This window comes from Mobula hypostoma, chromosome 10, assembly GCF_963921235.1.
Source record: "Mobula hypostoma chromosome 10, sMobHyp1.1, whole genome shotgun sequence".
In the NCBI taxonomy this organism is placed as follows: Eukaryota; Metazoa; Chordata; class Chondrichthyes; order Myliobatiformes; family Myliobatidae; genus Mobula; species Mobula hypostoma.
Window position 1 is genome coordinate 75952417 of NC_086106.1, and position 21389 is coordinate 75973805.

Consider the following 21389-nt stretch of genomic DNA (forward strand, 5'->3'; position numbering starts at 1 on the left):
GACACATCAAAGACAACAATGTTATTTCAGGACATCTTTCTTAGATGTTTAATGGTTCTATGAGCAACAGTCTCAAGCTATAAAAACAGCTGCAGTCTTACTAAATGGTTGTAAACTACTGCTTATCAGAATTATATATGTCAGAGAATAAAATGCCTTCTGAATACAAATATATTTATAGAGGAATTTGTGTGCAAATTTGTACAAGAAATTTATGAATCAATAGGTCACTGTTTACATGTAATCGATAGTTTAATCTAAGCAAAAATCTGAATTTGAAACATAAATGATTATACCACTGCAACTAGGATTGATTTCATTTTGTATGCTCAAAACATACTGTATTTGGCATCCGGGACGTAGTGAAGTAATGTACTGTGCTCCACAGATAGACTTTTAATAAAGATTTACCACATTACAGGTTCATCATCTCAGCAGCTTGTCTGAGACCGTGCCAATTCAGCGGAAGCAAGATGGAGTGATGCTTTCCCAATATTAATAAAGGCTTGGGATAACAAATAGGGTGGGTACTTTCTTTTGTTAAGCATGATTAAACATCAAAGGGAAATTAAATTATTTCCTAATTTCTTAAAGTAATTGCGGAAGAGCTTATACAACTTAAGTGATGTAAAAAAAATTGTTATAGAAATTAAAATCAGAAAAGTTTCCGAAGTTAACTTTACACATTTTTAATCAATTCATGCTTCTGAATAACTCCCATCAGAATGAATAGTTGGACTGCTTTGGATAATCAACTCATGAGCAATAAGATTCAGCATCCAATATACACCTCAACATCTTCAAAACAGTTTAAATTTCTTATTAGAATACATCAGATGAGATTAGCTTTATTTATCACAAGTACGCCAAGACATTGAAACAAACAGTGAAATGCATCATTTATGTCAATAAGCAACACGATCTGAATATGTGCAAGTGTCGCCAAACATTGTATACCCACAGCTTACTAACCATAACCAGTATGTCCTTGGAATGTGGGAGGAAACCCATGCATTCACAAGAATAATGTACACGTTCCTTAGAGCCAGCAACAGGAATTGAACCCTGATTGCCGATCACTGGTGCTGTAATAGTGCTGCATTATTGAGTATTGCAACATAATTTTTGTTTTTAATATTGAACATTGGGAATCAATATTGCTTCTGAAATAACTGCAGTTAGACTGATTTTACTGTCACCATATCCCAGTTTCCAAGAACACTACATTCTTCGAGGAAGTAAAAACGTTAGCCTTGTTAGAAAAGTTCATCTCTCATAAAAACCAACATTTTTTCCCATGGGCTTTCAGAAGGTGCAGGCTGATCACTCCTCACTACACCTGCATGACTCCTCCGTGGAGAGAGTTAGGAGCACCAGGCTTCTGGGAGTGCACTTAAAAGATGATTTCACCTGGTCCCTCAACATCACCTCCTTGGTCAAGAAACATAGCAATGTCTCCACTTCCTGAGGAGATTGAAGTGAGTGAGGCCCCCTGCCCCCCCCCATTCTAACTAATTTTTACAGGAGCATCGAGAGTGTCCTGACCAGCAGCATCATCGTCTAGCACGGGAATTGCAACACATCACACCTCAAGTCCCTACAAAGGATTGTGAGGACTGCCGAGAAGGTCATCAGGGTCTCTCTCCCACCCATCAGAAATATTTATGAGGAGCGCTACATATACAGTCCCTCAGCATTATCAATGATCCCTCCCATCCACCCAACAATCGCTCTAAACCCCTACCATCAGGCAGGAGGTACCGTTGCATTGTCAAGAACTGATAGGATGGGAAACTGCTACTTCCCACAGGACACGGGACTGTTGAATTCCATGCAACCAACCAGGTCTCATCACGTACAAAGTACCAGTAGCATTACACTGTTTACTTTTTAACTTGTGTCATAAGTGCACCTAATTATTTGTTGGTTTTCTAATGGTAATTTTAACTTATGTATTACATGTATAAGTTACATGTGCTGTGCACCTTGGTCCGGAGGAACATTGTTTCATTTGGTGGTATACATGGGTACAGTTAAATAACAATGAACAGAACTTGAACTTGAACTTGATCTAAAACCACCTGGGTTATGTCACCTATTCAGCAAGAAAACTGCTCTGGATGATCTTGTTATGATAAGAATGTTATAGTGAGAAATTCTTGGTTAGAATATTCTGTTGCAAAGCATTTGCCCTGAAGGACCGTCGTCATTACCATATCACCGAAGTTTTATTTCAACCTTATGCAATTATTGCTGCTCTGGTATCAAAATGAAATCCAATAAGACAGCTCAGCCCCAGGAAGAGCACTAAGTTTATAGTCAACCATCTTCACTCTTGATATCCCATTTGATTACCTTAAGACCTACCTCGATTGTGCTGTTCCGCTGTGAGTTGTCTCTCTAAGGTTTCTCTCATTTCTCTCTCCCTGAACAGCTCCAACTTGAGTTCCTTCTTCTCCTGTTGTATCTGCTTCTCTTGCACACGGGCATTGTCAACAGCCACCTTCAGCAGGCCCTGTATAATCATTAAACAGCTTCAGCAAGAGCCCCTGAATTCCAGTAAAACTGCAAACCACAAAAATCCTAATTAAGTGTAGAAGCTGGCAAATGTTCATTCAACTAAGTTCTACTTTCTCATATTCTTTCCATAATTATGACCATTCACAGCTAATCCAATTCTCCTTAAACAGAAACAGCAGAATATCTTGACAACACACATAAAATTTGCTGGTGAATGCGGCAGGCCAGGCAGCATCTCGAGGAAGAGGTACAGTCGACGTTTCGGGCCGAGACTCTCCGTCAGGACTAACTGAAAGAAGAGCTAATAAGAGATTTGAAAGTGGGAGGGGAAGGGGGAGATCCAAAATGATAGGAGAAGACAGGAGGGGAGGGATGGAGCCAAGAGCTGGACAGTTGATTGGCAAAAGGGATATGAGAGGATCATGGGACAGGAGGCCTAGGGAGAAAGAAAAGGGGGAGGGGGGGAAAGCCCACAGGATGGGCAAGGGATATAGTGAGAGGGACAGAGGGAAAAAATGGAGAGAGAGAAAAAGAATGTGTGTATATAAATAAATAAATAACAGATGGGGTACGAGGGGGAGGTGGGGCATTAGCGGAAGTTTGAGATGTCAATGTTCATGCCATCAGGTTGAAGGCTACCCAGATGGAATATAAGGTGTTGTTCCTCCAACCTGAGTGTGGCTTCATCTTTGCAGTAGAGGAGGCCATGGATAGACATATCAGAATGGGAATGGAATGTGGAATTAAAATGTGTGGCCACTGGGAGATCCCTCTTTTCTTTCTCCCTAGGCCTCCTGTCCCATAATCCTCTCATATCCCTTTTGCCAATCACCTGTCCAGCTCTTGGCTCCATCCCTCCCCCTCCTGTCTTCTCCTATCATTTCGGATCTCCCCCTTCCCCTCCCACTTTCAAATCTCTTACTAGCTCTTCTTTCAGTTAGTCCTGACAAAGCGTCTTGGCCCAAAACGTCGACTGTACCTCTTCCTAGAGATGCTGCCTGGCCTGCTGCGTTCACCAGCAACTTTTATGTGTGTTGCTTGAAATTCCAGCACTGCAGATTTCCTCATGTTTGCGAGAATATTTTGACATTTTCTGTTAACTTATACCTTCTTATATCAGTTTCTATAAATATGTCACAATTCAATTATCTTTAAAAATGTGCAAATGACAACATATGCTTTGGAAGAATAGATGGTTTTAGAGATTCTGTACCTATTAAGAATTTTTAGTCTGGACACCAACATGGCAAAGGATAAGCTGGACTCACAAAAACACAACAAGTAACATTCATGGTGTTAGTAGTGCTGTGGAATTTTCACAAGCAGTCCTGCAATGGAATTGAAGAACTTCCAATACACGGAGAGAAGCAGTTCAGAAGCAGTATGGAGTTACAACTTATGGAAAGGTGTGCAGATACCTTATGAGTATCTAATTAGCTTCTGTTGTGCTTCAGTTTAATTGTTACAAAAAAAAGCAGAACTCAACATAACTGACATTGGAATACTAGGCTGCCAGCTATTTGATTTTGATAACAATCCTCGTTGAAGATGATAGTGCAACAGCAGCACTACCCTCAGCCTAATCTACCCATTAAGAGATGTACAATTTTACTTTGCACTTTTAATGATACAAAAAGGAGATGGGCATTCAACCTATCAGCTCCATATTGACTCCTAGGAGAGCAAGACTATTTGGCCTATTCCCCATGACCCCAATTTTTAATTTGCTTATACTCCTGCAACGTATTTTCACCCTGTTTGAATCTTTTTACTATTAAGATCTACTAGGGGTAACTTTCAGCAGCCAATTAACCTAATAGCACTTCTTTGGGATATGGGGATAGACCAGTGCACCCAGAGAAAACTCATTCAGTCATCAGGATCGGTATGACTTCCCACATGATTGAAAAAAAATAAATTCCTACTTGCATTGTCCATCCAGCCCTACACGCAGCCCAGTCTACATTCCCCAGCTGGATGTTTTTGTAGAGGATCTTTTAAAGTTGAAAGACCTCACAACATTTTGAAATATTTACAAAAAAAGAGAAGAATGTCAGAAGTCTACTGCTGGAAAATAAGTTGTTCATTGTAAATCTTTTGTAGATATATTGCGACATATAAATATATTGCACACTTTGGTCCCCAATCTTTTCAAAATGCAAATACATCAGCTTGTTGTGCTCTTGTAACAAGATGGGGAAAAGCGGAGCAGGGAAAGATGATTAAGTTGTAGAGAGTTAAGGAAAGACCGTGGCAAGAAAAGCATCAAAAATAAGAGAGATTTAGTGAGTTCATGGTTAACGTCTAGAGAAGAGCAGTGACAGGTAATGTTTAATCCAGTACGAATGAAGTCAGATTCTGTATAAAAACATGCAGCAGGGGAATGTAGATTGGGCTGGGAGTAGGGCTGGATGGACAAAATCATCTTCAATGAAGATCATTGCTTGTAAATCAAATTGTTGGCAAGGGGACGTTTTTACAAAGAGGGAAAAATCACACTTTGGACCATGTTTAAAAGGAAATATGTGCCAAAGATTTCTGAGTAGTTGCATTGTGGAAAAAAACAATGAGAACAGCAATGGAGAAAGTGAACATTGAGCCAGCAAAAACATATGATCTTGCATTAAAAATAGATAAGACTCTTTTTAAAACTTTATTAAATTATTCCAAAATAAGTGAAACTACAAAATTAACACTTTAACATAGGAAAAGGATATCAACGTTACACCAGACTGAAATTAGGCTTTCCAACTAAAAGCAGGCTAGCATTTGGAAATGTTATTCCAACATATTTTGTAATTTAAAATTAACAAAGTAGAGTTCCATTAAACTCAGCTCATGTCAATGTTATTTATTCTGCAGCACATAAGATGTTGAATAGCTGATGATATAATTAATCACAATTAACTACAATTTTCCATATTTGTTGCATCACTGGTTCTCATGATTAGATCTGCATTTTCTTTTGGCGAAAGGAAGGGATTATGTTCATGCCCTGCACTGCTACGAAAGCAAGTGAGGCTCTCAATGTGGAAAGGTGGCAGGAGCAGAAATGCAATGGGATAATTCAGGATGTAATTCTAACCCAACATGCAGAAAGACCTGGGCAGAATGATTCTCTAAAATGAAATAGAATCTGTAAACGTATCTCCCACGCTATCAATTAATTGAAAGGTAACTTGTATTTGTACTTAAGGCTAATGCATCACCCACACCCAACCAAACTCGCCAACTCCTGCTTCATTCCTCATATGATTCAATTTTCCCTTCCTCCACCAAAACCAAATTCCTTTCCCTGGCTAAAATTCTGAATACACAAAACTTTTACAGGAGACAAGCTGTTTTCATTGTGTGTTGCTGACCACACCGACCAAAGAAATCTACTTCCCTGAGATCCATGGTGACCATACCAATATACAGTAGGTGATATGCAGCAGTTCCAATATGCATGAAATGCCAATGATACATTAAGGAGGAAAAGGGTGCCTTGCATACAAGGACTAGTAAAAAGGACCATAAAAGGGCATGAGACAGGAATGGTGATGGGGAACCAATGTGCTGAAATACACCGGGAAGTTTCAAATATATGCAGTTAGCAAAAGATGGATGAAGTGATCTCTTGAATTTCTGTATAATGGACTGATAGATAAGCCAACTGTTTGTATTTGTGCATTCACAAAGATGGTGGGTGCCTTTTAACTTCATATGAATTACACTTCTATGTTATATTCCAGGTTCTGTAGATAATAAAAAATTCTCTTCTCTTTGGAGATCTGCATTGTGTTTAATATTAGAGATAATTAAAAGCAGCAAACAATATATGCATTGGTATGCAAGATTGTAATTATATCATCAAGGACATACTGTATACTGCTGTATTATAACTTGAAATTGAATAGAGCTTCTTAAGAATAAACTCACCAGGATATTTTAAACTTTAAAAACCTATTTCAACTAATTGATCTCTGGAAGAAAAGAAAGTCATTATTTATTCTGTTTACTCACTAGTAGGGCAAGATCAGAAGGGTTAGTAAAACAGACACTCACTGGGTTTTATCAACAAAGCTATAGGGTATAAAAACATCAATGTCATGCTGAAACTTTATAAATTAAGCTCCAGCTGGGATACTGAACCTCAACACAAACTATCTTTACCTAGTACCTGTACTCAGGCATCTGGTGGAGACATGAGAGACCATAGATTCTGGAATCAAGAGCAATAAACAATCAGCTTTATATTGTCAATGATCTGAATGATGGAATTGATGGCTTTGTGACCACGTTTGCAGACAATACAAAAATAGGAGGAGGGTCAGATAGTGTTGAAGAAGCAGGGAGTCTGTAGAGGGACCTAGACAGATTGGGAGACTGGACAAAGAAGTGGCAGATGGAATATAGTGTAGGGAAGTGTATGGTCATGCACCTTGACAAAAGGAATAAAGACTTAGAGTATTTTCTAAACAGGGAGAAAATCCAAAAATCATAGGTGTAAAGGGACATGGAAATCCTCGTGCAGGATTCCTTAAAGGTTAACTTGCAGATTGAGTCAGTGGTAAGGAAGGCAAAATGCAATGTTAACATTCTTTTCAGGAGGACTAGAATATAAGAGCAAGGATGTAATGCTGAGGCTTTATAAGGCATTGGTTAGACCATACCTGGAGTATTGTTAGTAAGAAAATTTAATGAATTTCACGACATATGACGGTGATATTAAACCTGATTCTGATTCAGAAAAGATGTGTTGGCTTCAGTAAGGGTTCCAAGGAGGTCAGGAGAATAATTCCTGGATTAAAAGGGTTATTATATGAGGACTATTTGATGGCTCTGGGTAGTCACTGTACTTTAGAAGAATGTGGGGGGGGGGGAGGGATCTCATTGAAACCTATCAAATATTGAAAGCCTACATAGAGTGGATGTAGAGAAGATGTTTCCTATAGTGGGTGAGTCTAGGACCAGAGGACACAGACTCAGAATATAAGGATGTCCACTTAGAACAGAGATAAGGAGGAATTTATTTAATTAGAGGGTAGTGAACCTGTGGGATTTATTACCATAGATGGCTGTGGACGCAATCAATGAGTACACTTAAAGTGGAGATTGATTGGTTCTTGATCAGCCAAGGTTACAGGGAGAAGGCAGGGGAATAGGGTTGAGAAGGATAATAGATCAGCCATGATGGAATGGTGGAACAGACTTGATGGGCCAAATGGCCTAATTCTGCTCCTATGTTTTATGGTCTCATGGGTCAAGTAGCACCTGTGGGGGATAAGGAATTGTCAACATTTTGGGTTGAAATCCAACTTGAAGCCCTGTTCCAAATGAGTTCTTGAACAGATTATTGCATGTAATCAAATAATTTTCAGTATGAGCCACAGCATAATAATCCTTTTTGGCATATCGTGCGGTAATTGAGATCTCATGACCCGGCTGTTTGAAAACTGCTAACAGATGGACAGACAAGATTAACTTGGACTTCTTTAAATCTTCTAACTTTCTACTGTACTGGAGAAAGATCTCCTTCATTACATCTAACAGCTCCAAAACATCTAATTTTGGCAAATTTCCTCATGTGTATGCTGTTACATGGTCACAATATGCAAAATGATGGGATGGCTACAAGATAAATTTCTTCGGTACCTTGTAATGCAGCTCCATTCTGCAGGAGTGTTCACATGAGTGGCCATCAATGCTTTAGAAAAACACTAATTTCCTCCAGGGTAATATACTGGGAAACCTATAATCTTCATTAACTGTCAAGTGTTCTCACCACTGACTCCTTCCTCTTCACCAGCTGTAGCCTCAGCCTGAACATTGACTGTTCAACTCCAAATTCAACATACTGTCTTTTCACCCCAAACCCCACTTCAAAAAGTCATCTCTCTCAGACCTTTGCTTTTTCTGCTGAACCTGTCATTCATGTCCTTGTCATTTTCAGATTTGATTATTTTCAAGTTTGCTAATGACTTCCATTGTCCCCCCCCCACACCATTAAAGTCATCACTCCTATAACTCTACCTTGCCAATATCTCCTGTGTTTTGGCTTCCCTTCCCTCAATTTATAGTTAATGTTCTCATCCTCATGTTTACGTTTCTCCACAGTCTTTCCATCTCTAGAACTTCCTCCAACCCACTGTTCCCTCATTACCAAATTTATTCCAATTCTGATTTACTCTACAGACCCTCCTTTCACCCCATCATAAGCACAGATGTTCTGCAGAAGTCCTGAAGAAGGGTAATAGTCTGAAATGTCAACTGTTTATTGATTTCCATCTATGCTGCCTGACCTGCTGAGTTCCTCCAGCACTTTGTGTGTGTCAAAATATTCTACATTTCTCTCCTAAGATCATTATCTATGAACCTGTCCTCTGCACATCTCTTTTTATTTGCACTCTGTGATACCTATTGTAACCACTGGTTTAACTTATTGTCCATTTTCTTTTCATATCCTATGCAGAACTGTGGGATAGTTGTCTAATTCAGGTTGAGCATACAAAACTTGTTGCTGCCTCTGCCACTATTCTCTGTACCTAGCTAGGTATTATAATTTTGCTGCAAGTACATGAAGATTAAAAGGATTCATTCTTAATTCAAAATACATAATAATTATGAATGAAATTTCCTTATGTTGCTTCTGTAGCATCTGCTTGCTTTTGTCACTGGGATTTACTGTTTAGTAATGCACAATATTGCATTAAGCAGGGAAAAATACTTATCCATACTCAATTTATAGTGTGTTGATGATACTTAAGTTTACCTGAATATTGGTTAGAAGTGTTTCTATTGAAGACAGTCCATCAGCAAATAAAAATGGTGCAGGAAACCCTGGGGGCAAGGCTTGGCCAGCCATGTGGAACTTCTCGATGCTGGTTCTGATGGTAGGCATCACAAGCTGAGTTTCATCTACATGGCAAACAAAAAGAACAGTTGGTGAAAAAAAAATTGTCACACTTTCAATGCAGAACAGTTAAACTTAAGTCTGAAATCCATACTGAATGATGGTGCTTTCTTTGGAATTAAAAATAAACCGCATTTGTTAAATTGAAATAGACAATAAAACCATAAGATATAGGAACAGAATTAGGCCATTCAGCCCATTGTAGCTGCTTCGCCATTTGGTTGCGGCTAATATACTATCCCATTCTTCTGCTTCTCCCTGTAACCATTGACACCCTTAACAAATAAGAACATACCAAATTCCTTTTTTAAGTATACCCAATGATTGGGCTTTCACGGCCATCTGTGGCAATGAATTCTACAGATTCACCACCATCTAGCTAAAGAAATTCCTCCTCGGCTCTGTTCTAAAGGGGCAATCTTGTATTTTGTAGCTGTGTCCTCTGGTCCTAGATGCTCCCATTTTTGAAAACATCCTCTCCATGCCTGTCCTATCCAGACTTTTCAATATTTGGTAGGCTTCAATGAGATTCAAGATTCAATATGCATTTATTATCAAAGTACCAATGCAGTATACATCCCTGAAATTTGTTGTCCCACAGACAACCATGAAACAAAGAAAACCATGGAACATGTTCAAAGGAAAACATCAAACCCACAAGGCACAAAAAAAATTGCGCAAATGGCAAACCATACACCTGCCTACTAGCTAGGTAGGTGAAGGCTTCCACCTCAAGTGGACTTCCCTCGAGAGTGACTGGGTTGATGCAAGTTGAGTTCATCTAGAGAACTTTAATTTTCCTTTTTTGGATCTTAAGACCAACTTGTGCCCATGGAGTTGCCAAGTCTGTTTTTCTTACTTGTATCTGCTTGTGGGTATGGGACAGGAGATTTATATCATCAGGTCATCTAGTTGTTTCCATTGGGTCCACTGGTCCCTATGACATTCCTGGGAAGGTCTCAAGCTAGACCTGGACACTACAGTAGAGATGCTGTACTCTCACTTTCAGAAGATCTGGGAAGAAAATCAAATACTAACTGACTGGAAACAGGGCCACCTTGTTAAGATTCCAAAGAAGTGAGACCTTTACAACTGCTCCAACTACAGAAGCATCACACTCTTGTCAGTCCCAGGAAAAGTCTTCTACAGGGTAATACCGGAGAGGCTGAAGAATCCTGCAGATGCTAAACTAAGAGATGAACAAGCAGGTTTCTGCAAGAACAGATTATGTACTGACCAAGTAGGCAAACTATGCATCATAGTCGAGCAGTCACTTGAGTGGGATTCATCTCTGTCCATCAACTTCTCAATTATGAAAAAGCCATGGACTGTGTAGACACAAGCTTGTGCAGATTCCCACAGCACTATGGAGAACCAGATCAAGAAGTTGAATGAGGGAATGTTCATCAGCAGCTTTCAGGTGAAGACAGAAGTTACGATATTCCTTTTCCTGTTCTTTCTGTATTTTAATACACTGTTACAATTACCTTAAAGCAAAGCAGACTTATCACTTGTCAGTTTGTAATGTGTACAGTAAATGTGATTTCCCCTTGTTTACAGCTGATGAGTTGACTGCATGGGTGAAAACGTAACTGTATTGAACAAGGGTTATGATGCCTAAGATATAATTGTACAATAAATAAATGTCACTCAGTACTGAGCCCACCCTCACTGTAATTGAATTCGTAGAATCCTATTATTAAAATGAGCAATATGTGCATTACAAGGAATTTTAAATCAGAATTTATTATGGAACTCTACTAAAAAAAATCTACACTCTTGGGTGTCTTGCTTAAGTTACATAAAATATTAATAAAACCAGATGCAGGCTATCAAGAAATAGCTTACAAGATTAAACTGATACAAGCATTTCTTATATCTTGAGCAATTCCCCCCATCTTTTCAGATTCATATTAATGATGTTCTATTTTTCATAATTTCTCCACATTTAGATATAAAAATCCTAGCTCTATGAAGTAAAGAATTCTTCATAGTGTTCACTGTGAAAATGAATCTTTATTCATTGTACTTTGCCCATATATCTATGGAAGATTTCTACCTTATTAAGTCAATTACCACTTTCAACATTGCATACTTTTCTCTTCCTACCACTCAATTCTGCTCTTTGCTTTTTAGGTTTTATCAGTTATTGAGACAAAATGAGAGGCTACGAGATGGAGCAAAGGCTACCTGCTAGAAGAACTCAGCAGATCAAGCAGAAACCAGGGAGGCAACACTGGTTCAGTTTTCGGGTCAAGAATCAGCACCAGGACTGACTGTGCAATAGGGAGAGAGAAGTGAGAGGGGGATTGTGACTGACAGTTAGAAATGGATAAAGAGTAATTTATGGGCAAATGAAGCCAGATGAGGGTGGGAGAGGGCAAAGTGTCAAAACAAAGGCACAGAATGAGATGTATTTTCAACTCCTTATGGACAATTTCAGCTCTGTTGAATTGAGGGTTACTCCATACAGATGACAGTTATTCAATGTCTCTAATCCTTGAAGTGGATCACAACCTTGTCGTGGTTAGGAGGCTTGTGTGCCTCGATGACGCAGAGAGCTATGCTGGCTGTTATCAGGGCTTTATGCTTTGGCTGTCGGTAGGGTCACCCATGCCAAACAGGTCAAAGGATAGAGGCCAGACTAAGAGCGGTCCACCAATCCTCCAGGTTCAGTGGTTCAGCTCAGGGCTAACAAACCTGACTGGTTAAACAAAATTGATACGGAAATAGCAATGAAGAATCCTTCTACATCTGTTTGCGACTCTATTCCTCAGTCTCCACCCAGGACTTGCATGGTTGACAGCAGTGAAAGCTAAGAGGAAGCTACTGTTCCAACGAAGGAAGCTCTGAACGCCACCAGACCAAAGATGGCCAAAGACAGACAGAGATGGCGGACATGTCAGACCTTCATTGCTGCCCTAAACACTAGCAGGCATAACGGGCAGTACGTAAGAAATGTCTCAAATAAATGATCAATAAAATTTGAGCTGTTTCCATTTCAAGTTTTTATTAATATAAGTCAACCGATTTGGTTTCCCCACCTCCAATCGAATAGTTCAGCTGGGTAATTTATGTTCCTCCCAGTACCTACAAATTGCATGTCATTTTTTATTAAATATATTCCTGTCATTTGAAGAGTTCACTTTTACGCTTTGCTGCAGTCATAGAAAATATCTGATAAGTCACCAGGAAATCAGTGTTCACAATGTCAGCTCTACTCAAGGTCTAACCCTAGACAGTTTTTCAACTACAGCTGCCACCATCGAAATAATTCATTGCAAAGCAAACTGAAAATTGAAATTGTAAAGCAAACACTAGTCATAAAATATTTATTAATTTCACACAGTCCATGGCCTGCCTGCGCTGTTGCTTTATAGATAATCAATGACCCCAAATTTGTGGTCAGTGGTGAGTCACTTGTATTCACTGTTGACTTGTGGAAACAGACTGTCCTTTGTGCTGTTCTCCCAGGACAACTTGCAGAGAGAAATCAGCTCCATCTGTCGTCATAAAGTCCTGTTTGGCAAGGGGCCTTCTGTGAAATAATAGCCCTGCTCTGTGCTGAAATCAATCTATGATTCTGTGGGGTAGGATGGGGTAGAGTGGGGTTGGAATCATGGTGGAAAGTCAACATGTGCCCATCTTAGGTGATGTCACTGTTACCCCCACCAGCTTAACCAGCTGTCAAAACCGTGAAAAGCACTGAATGTTTATGCAGTCATATTTTCATAGAACTATACAGTGAAGATACAAGTCCTTTGGCCCATTGATTCCACAATGACTAACAATCAATAATCATCCTTCCTGTTTTTTATTCTCACTACATACTCCTCCTTCTCTCCTCATTCTTTCCCCTGATTGTATCATGAACCTGCACACTAGGGGCAATTTACAATGGCCAATTAACCTAACAAGATGCAGGTCTTTCGATTGCGAGAGGAAACTAGAGTACCTAGAAGAACAGGGAGAACATGAAAACACCACACAGACAACATCTAAGGTTATGATTGACCCAGATCTCTAGTGCTGCTAGCTGCACCCATGTAATTCAAAATTTATTCCAGATAGCAAAAATAGGAATAAAATACTTAAAAACTTTAAAATAAGTTCAGATAATTTTTAAAAACATCTAAAATATTAGCACTTCCTGTCAACCCTTACAACTATTCTCCACCGAAGTGAAGAAGCTGCTTCTGTGCTGGATCCAACCTGATGCTCATCTACGGTTTAAAAAAATAGAGAAGCTCTTCAATTTGGCATTCCTAAGCAAAAACTAGCAACAGAATTCAACTTCAAACATCCATCTGCAACTTCAGAACTTCTGCATTCATATGGAACTTATAAGGTTGCTTGACACCAAGAAATGTCAGCATTTATTAGGTCATCTTCCAGTGTTTTCCAGCAACAGGAGTATATAAGTAATTGTATGGAAAGTCATATTTAGAAAGCTATATCAATTTTACAGAACAATGGTGTAATTTCCCTAAATTAAATCATACAGTTAGAATCAGTCATACAGCACTGAAACAGGCCCTAGAGCCCAACTCGACCAGAACAACCTTTAAGCCCACATTTTGCTCCGATCTTTCCAAATCAAGAACCTGCCTTAAAGCTTTTTTAAATGCTTAAACCTCTATCACTGCCTCTGGTAGCTCATTCAATATACCCACCACCAACTGTGCGAAAAGCTCAACCTTCATTTAGATCTCCTCCTCTTTCATCTTAAACCTATGTCCCTCTAGTTTTAGACAACCATACCTTGGACAAAGACTGTGATCATCAACCGTATTTATGATACTCCTGATATTATAAATATCGAAAAGGTCACCCCCCAGCCTCCTACACCCCAAGGAAAACAGTCCCAGTCACAGCATTTCACACAATTTTATAATTATCTGTTACTTTTTTTTACAGGCACTATGTACTATGGCAGAAAGAATATTCTGTATACATGATGTATTTCTTCAGTAATACTTTTGAGATGACTGATATTTTTTGACTAACCTCCCAATTAAATATAGATTTTAAAAACTATAACAATGAGTTAAGCTCATCGTCCATTTTACAATAATCTCAACAACCATGTTTTTAGATATTTCAACATTCAATGGAGCAACCAACACAAACTGTGTGAGAGGCTCAAGGAAAAGGGCAAGCAAGTGCAATTGCAAACATTTTGGTTGTGTCTCGAAACTTTAACACTGAAAGTTTCAACTCTGAGGAGTAGAAATACGTTGGGAGACATGAAGTGCAAAACAAAACCAGAAAACAAATGACGTTGTACGAATCACTTTGTAATAATTGATGTGGTTACTTGCTAATGGATAATGAGAAAGTTCTGCAACTAACTTGGGTCTTTCGTTTCACACCGTTCAAAGGAATCACACTTGAAAGTGTGGCCTCAGGGCATTGCACCTCCAAGTTTACACCTCAAGACTTCACAACTTCAAAGTCTCACACCCATTGTTATGACTAGCCCAAAAAGCACTAATCTAAGAAACCAAATAGCCATCTGACTAAATGTAGACAGATCAAAATTAGCAACAAGTGTCGAACAGAAAATTACCAAGCAGAAACTGAAGGAATTTGATAACTAAAATTAACTATGAGTAACTACTGAGTCACTATATGTTAGGAAGTACTCAATTCATTTATTTATATGATCCAAGCCAAAACAGAGTGTAAGGGATAAACATTTTTAAGTTACAAGTCTCTGATCAAAAATATAGTACAACTGAGGGTGGGGTTTGGGTGGTAGAGTAGCCCAATTTATTGGTAACTGCTACACAGGTGTTACATTTTGCCAGGTATGAATGAAGGTAATCAATAGAACAGAAGACAACCATACCTCTGCAGAGAAATAGTGGAATGAATGAAAACAGTAGGAAAATACTTCTGGAATAAGATTGTTGTTTTCCCATGTTAGATACTGTTATAGTTATTCATTCCAAATGAATTATAACGTGTGATTGTAAAAACATTTGTGAATCCTATGTAATTAAAATCAAATGCAGCTTGGTCACTGTAAAGAAAAGTTCCAAATATGAGTTACAGTTTTCATTAGGTTCTTGAATATAGATTTTACAATTATACAATAATTTAAATTTGAATAGTGAAATGAAGGGAAAATCACCTCAAGTTAGACAGTTTTTTTTAAAGTGGCTGAGTTTTATATAAGCCATTAAATTATTTAAAACAATCATAAAACAAAGAACAAGGTAGTTTTGCATCAGTAAAGTGAATTATGTTTATGCCAAGATCCAGTAAAGATGTTCAATCTATTTTGACGCTGAGCTTGGATGTTTCAGCTGGGAGAAAAAAATGCTTCCATAAGTTTTACTAAGTAATAGGTGAGTAATACCTCATGAAATCAGTAAACTGCATATATATTTTTTCGAAAATGGAAACTTACAAAGAACTCTTTCCTTTTTCCATTCACGTTTTTTTCATTTAAACATAGATGTAATATTAATCTGGAACTTGCTAGGAAATGCTGATGGTTATGCAGGGAATTTTACATGCCTTAGTGCCACCAATTTCAGGATTCCTGCAACAACACTTAAGTCTCAAACTTGTTGGCTATGCATCACACATCCAAGTTGCTGGTGAACGCAGCAGGCCAGGCAGCATCTCTAGGAAGAGGTACAGTCGACGTTTTGGGCTGAGACCCTTCGTCAGGACTAACTGAAGGAAGAGCTAGTAAAAGATTTGTAAGTGAGAGGGGGAGGGGGAGTTCCAAGGATGTGTGTTGCTTGAATTTCCAGCATCTGCAGAATTTCTCGTGTTTACGGCTATGCATCACAGTCACCTTCCTGACTGCACACCTCATGGAGTTCAGGAGCAGAACACAAATTTGCAAGTCCCCGGCTGCTACAGGGTAAATGTACAAGCTGAACCTCATTTTAATGGAGGAGAACACAGGCGAATAGTTAACCAATTCTATTTTTGTGTAAGTATTTTAAGTATTCTTTATCAATTTTTTAAAAATATCAATAATTTTTAATTGTTGTTGGTTTTTAATGATTGAGTTTTATTTTGCACACAATAGACATACCAAAACATGCAAGGAGAATGTGGGTGCCCTTGTACTTGATTCGCAAAAGGCTAGTATGCAGGTACAGCCAGTAATAAGAAAAAATATCACAATTTTATTACATATTACGCTGAGAATTGAATACAAAAGTGAAGAGGTTATGTTTCATCTGTATAGGGCAGGAGGTGACATCCTATTTGAAATTGTAACTAGGGTATTGGTCTCTGTATTTTAAGAAGTATATTAATAAGCTCGGAGTAGTGGAGAAGGGTTACAAGACTAATACCTGGAATGAGCAAGTGGTCTTGTAGGGACCAGTTGAATACGTTAAGCTTGCATCTGCTAGAATTTAGAACAGTAAGTGGGACCACTAAAACATATATGGTCCCAATGGGTGTTGATGGCATGATGCAAAGATTATGTTTCCTCTTGTGAGAGAATCTAGAAGTAGCAGTCATTGTGTAAAAATAAGGTCCCCCGTTTAAAAAGGAGATAAAGGGATTATTTTCCTCTCAGACGGTATTGGTCTATGGAACCTTTTTACTCAAAGGGCCTTGGAAGCAAATTCATTGAATTTTTTTCTATGATAGAGAGAAATTGATGCTTGATAAGCAAAGAGTATAAGGTTAACATGGCAAGGCAGGAATGTGGGGTTGAAGTTACAGTAAGATCTTTACCGGTAGTCTGTATAACTCATTCCTGCTCATAGTTTTTTAAGCCAGGAAGCAAAGTCCAAATGTTTATCAAGATAATTTCAGCTATTCCTACCATCTTCCATCAAGAACAGGCCATCATCAAGCCTTCAATGGCTGGCTCTCCGGTAACCAAAAGCTTCAGTGATATATGTACATTTTAACATCTGATGGCAATCCATGTAGTCACGGCCTACCCATTATGCCACATTACAATGTGTTAAGGATGGCAATGACCCGATGAACATTTCCAGGAATTTCTTTTTCATTACTCACACTCTCTGGTGTTGATATTTCTATTTTCTATTTTTAAAACGGTTCCTAAGGTTGTCATAGCTGGGGTGGTAGTGGGGATACCTATAAAGTGCTCCAAATGGCATGCAACTCTAACAGCCTCTGATAACCAAGCTCAGCTCTTGGCCTTCATGTGTGGCTTAGCTACTAGGCCCAGCAGAACTGTTTCTACTGACAAGAGAAAGGGGAAAGGCGGACCAGTAGAGCCTCAAAACCAGTTGCTTTGGGTAAGTAGGGCTCGTCAGCCCACCTAGGAGAAAGAAAACCCTGATGTTAAACCTCTGCTGCCTTGCGGCCATACCCACCCATAGGAAAGGCTTCGGGAGTAAACTCTGAGGAAGAAATCTGGAATCGGGGTCCCGAAGGCAGTTTGATGTTGTTTACAACTTCACTCTGGCAACCTCTACAACAACATTAGTGCCAAGCTGTATCAGCGCTTGCCCTTCGCTTGGACTACATCAGTGATATGGAGAGGCGGAACCCAATGCATGGGCAGCAGCCAGTTCTTCAAATCTTCCTGCCCTCGCTTATGCCCTGGAGAGGACACAGTCCATCAGAGACGGAAACCCCGATCTCCTTGGATCGGCGGCTGCCTACTACTGTTAAAACAATGTTAACCACCATTTTGGAATTCTGTGTTTGGAGGTGAGCTAAGGTGAAATCCATTCACCCAGAGATGATGAATCAATGAATATTCTAACCACAAGCGCTGGAGAGGTCTAATTGTGTACACATTCAGGACTGGAGATCATCAAGTTTTTGAATATTAAAGGAATCAGAGTCTGCAGAGGAAAATTACACAGAGGTAAAATATTAGCCCTAACTTTATAGAAAGCACATGGGGCCAAATAGTCTACTTCAGCTTCTATTTCCAATGTTTTTAAAGCGGAAAATTTGACACGCTGCCCAACGTTTCTGTACACAATACAACAGAACTTTGTACAAGACTCAGCCAATGCAGTGACCACGCTGCCTGCCCATTATGCTGTGAACAATTTTCCATGTTAGCTTATAACACACATCCCATCTTCAATCTTCCTCTCCTATTATCCATAGATCCAATCACCCCCATTTCCTGCAATTTGTTCCACCACATTGTCGCTGCAATCTTCAACATCTGCATTTATAAGAGACTGTAGAGGAATTGTCTTTACACTGCATGGTGCTGGTTGTTGTTGTTCCTTTCTGTGCCTTATAGCATATCAGGTAGCAAACTTGCAGTTTCTTTTTTAGCATTTGTCCACTTGTTTTTATGAGGCCATGTTGCTGCATAGATGGAAAGTGTGCAAGGAGCCAGCCAGATTCGAAACTGGGACTACTTGCCTCAAAGTCACTACGCCACAGGCTGGCTGAGTAGGGATATCTTAATTCTGGAATACACAATGATTTGGCTATTGTATGTACAGAATAGAGCACCCTGGCACCAAACTGGCATATGCTTCCTATACAGCTTCAGAATAATCTCTAGGCCTTGTTGTCTTCCCCCTTATACCAACACCAGATCTAAATCTATCTTTCAGGTATGCATTGTTTATAATCAAACTTCGAGTTGTATACAAATTCTGCGTGAGGTAGTATGGTAGTAAGTGATGACAAAACTGCGTTTCATCTTAATGAGTTTCCAGTCTTCCCCTTGCCCCCTCTTTTTAAAATTATGGAATAAAATCTGAAAAATCTGGTAATGTTGAATTCATGTGTCAAAGAAAAAAAATTGCTTTGTGTTTTGCTCCAATTACTAGTTCTGGTAATATTTGTATAATTGGGTATATACATCCATGAAGCACTAACTGGTCGGACACACAGTTGAAATTTTCTGCCCACTTTCTGCACAGACCTTGAAACCTCTGTGGACAAGGCTAATTCTATATTCAATAGAGACGTTGTGTTATTTTCAGCTGTGAAAATAGGTCATCTCGTTCCTGTTATAGTTTTGTCAGTACATGTGTTCATAGCATAGTACTGAATGATGTGAACTCCTCAATTCAATACAGCACAGCACCATAAACTATAATCTGTATAGCTGAATTGAAAGCACAAAAAACATACTTGAAGTACCTTTTTATCAATCCAAAGGTATTCATTTTCCTTTTGACAGCTGGATTTCAGCCTGCTTTTTAGCATTTGCAGCATACTGTAATGAATTTCCCCGTATCTATATCCCAGCCTACATCATGTTTAGCAGGGAGATTGTCATTTAAATTTCCACCACTATCAGTAACTGGTGCCTATGTCCTCCCTCCCACCTCTCCACCATCCCCACCACCCCTCCAACTTTCCCTGACACCATCCCACCAACACGGGGAAATAAATAGAAGTGTGAGTGTAGTCTGGGTGATTCATTGTGATAACCTGCCTCCAGAGAGCAAAGGAAATCACACACTAGATTGTGCTTCTAGGAGAAGACAAGTAGGACAGGCAGTGCACTGGAGGTGGGAATTGGGTTGACAGTAGCAGAGGTCACATCCATCTTCAACAGGATTTTCCAATGATAAGATAACCTCTTGCTCTCTCTTACCTTTTGTTCATTGGCTTCCTATTCCACAAGAAATATATTTTGGATATGTTTGCAAGGGCATCACCTGCTTTCAAATCCTTTTAATGTAATTATTTGATAAAGCTGCAGGTTTTTTTCAAACATACCAATCTCATTGGAGAAGAATCACTGCATCTTTAAATTAATTTTAAAACGTGTATTAAATTATCTGCTGTCACATTTCCATAAATGCTTTTGGATGAAAGAGGCAGTCTGCAGCCTGGATCCCAATGGTGAGATTCTGAAACACATCTGTGATCATTTTGGGTCATAAATCACAATATCAGTCATTAACAAGTATTGCCAGTGCCGTGGCCTCATTTTGGTAATGTGTTCTTTTGACTTTTTAATCCTAATACACAATTTTCTCCAGCAGTTTACTGGTTTGATCACTGATGATAACAGTAGGGTTCTCAATAATAACCAATTTTTTTCAGGAACTGCATAATTAAAACAAGATGTAAAATGATCACTGTAGTTTAATGGCTTGTTTATTTCTCAGAAGCTTTTTCATACTCTTGTCCCGGATCAATAAAAGCTGCTAAAGTGATTTAATTTATTTACACACATTTTGGGATTAATTTCAGAGAACATATGGATGACGTGCTATTTTTTCTACATCAATACTATTGGACTAACCCTCAATTCGTATTTATTTTTCTTTAGGAACTGTACGATGGGCAGATGAGAGAAATTCAGCTGCATTTTACTGCAGAGACACACATCGTAAGATATTAGAGGAGTCACTCCAAGTACAATCCCTCTGTAGCATCATTGAAAGAATGATTTGATAGCCAGTAGCTACTGTATTTGTAATGAAGATAGCATCCATTGATTTATAAGCTGTCACCATGGACCAGCCGTTTAAAGATATGAGAGCTTCTGCTTGTATACATCGCAAAACTAACAGCTCCCTGCCAGCCAGAAGTATCTCAGTTGCTAATGTGACCAATGTAATCAGAGGGTCCAATATACATAGTCCATAGATCATTTTAAGACACTTTGAATTTACGCATCCTACTAAATGCTTAGTTATATTTCAAAACAGAAAACAACCTCTATTTAAATTGCAATACACAGCCACATAAGAATTTATTTGACCTTTTGCCGTATTTTGATGCAAATCTGTCAAAATAAGCTGCAACTGTGCTCATGATTTTACAACTGTTTTCAGTTGAATCTAGATAGTTAAAGAGAAAGTTCGTGAAAGTATTTTTAAGAAGCAGCCAAATAATAGGCAGCAAATCTGTCAAACGCATTTTCCAAAGAATTGCCATGTTTTCATCTAGCTTTTATGCTGATCTAATGTGTTTTAGCAATGCATTAATTCATACCATTCACCCTTTTCGGAACTCAGCATGATTAGAAGAATTTAAACAAATATTTCAGCTTTATGATAGCTACTTGATTAGAAAGGAC

At 38.8% G+C, this 21389-nt stretch overlaps 1 protein-coding gene across 3 annotated transcripts in view; it reads right to left on the minus strand.

Moving 5' to 3' along the window:
* Positions 1–21389, minus strand: part of dacha (dachshund a) — a 396346-nt gene that overhangs the window by 48804 nt on the left and 326153 nt on the right. For all 3 annotated transcript variants that reach the window (XM_063060634.1, XM_063060633.1, XM_063060635.1), the window contains 2 exons: positions 9275–9420; positions 2368–2515 (listed from right to left, as the gene is read on the minus strand). In XM_063060634.1, the coding sequence (XP_062916704.1) occupies positions 2368–2515; positions 9275–9420 (294 nt within the window). The remainder of the gene's footprint in view (positions 1–2367; positions 2516–9274; positions 9421–21389) is intronic.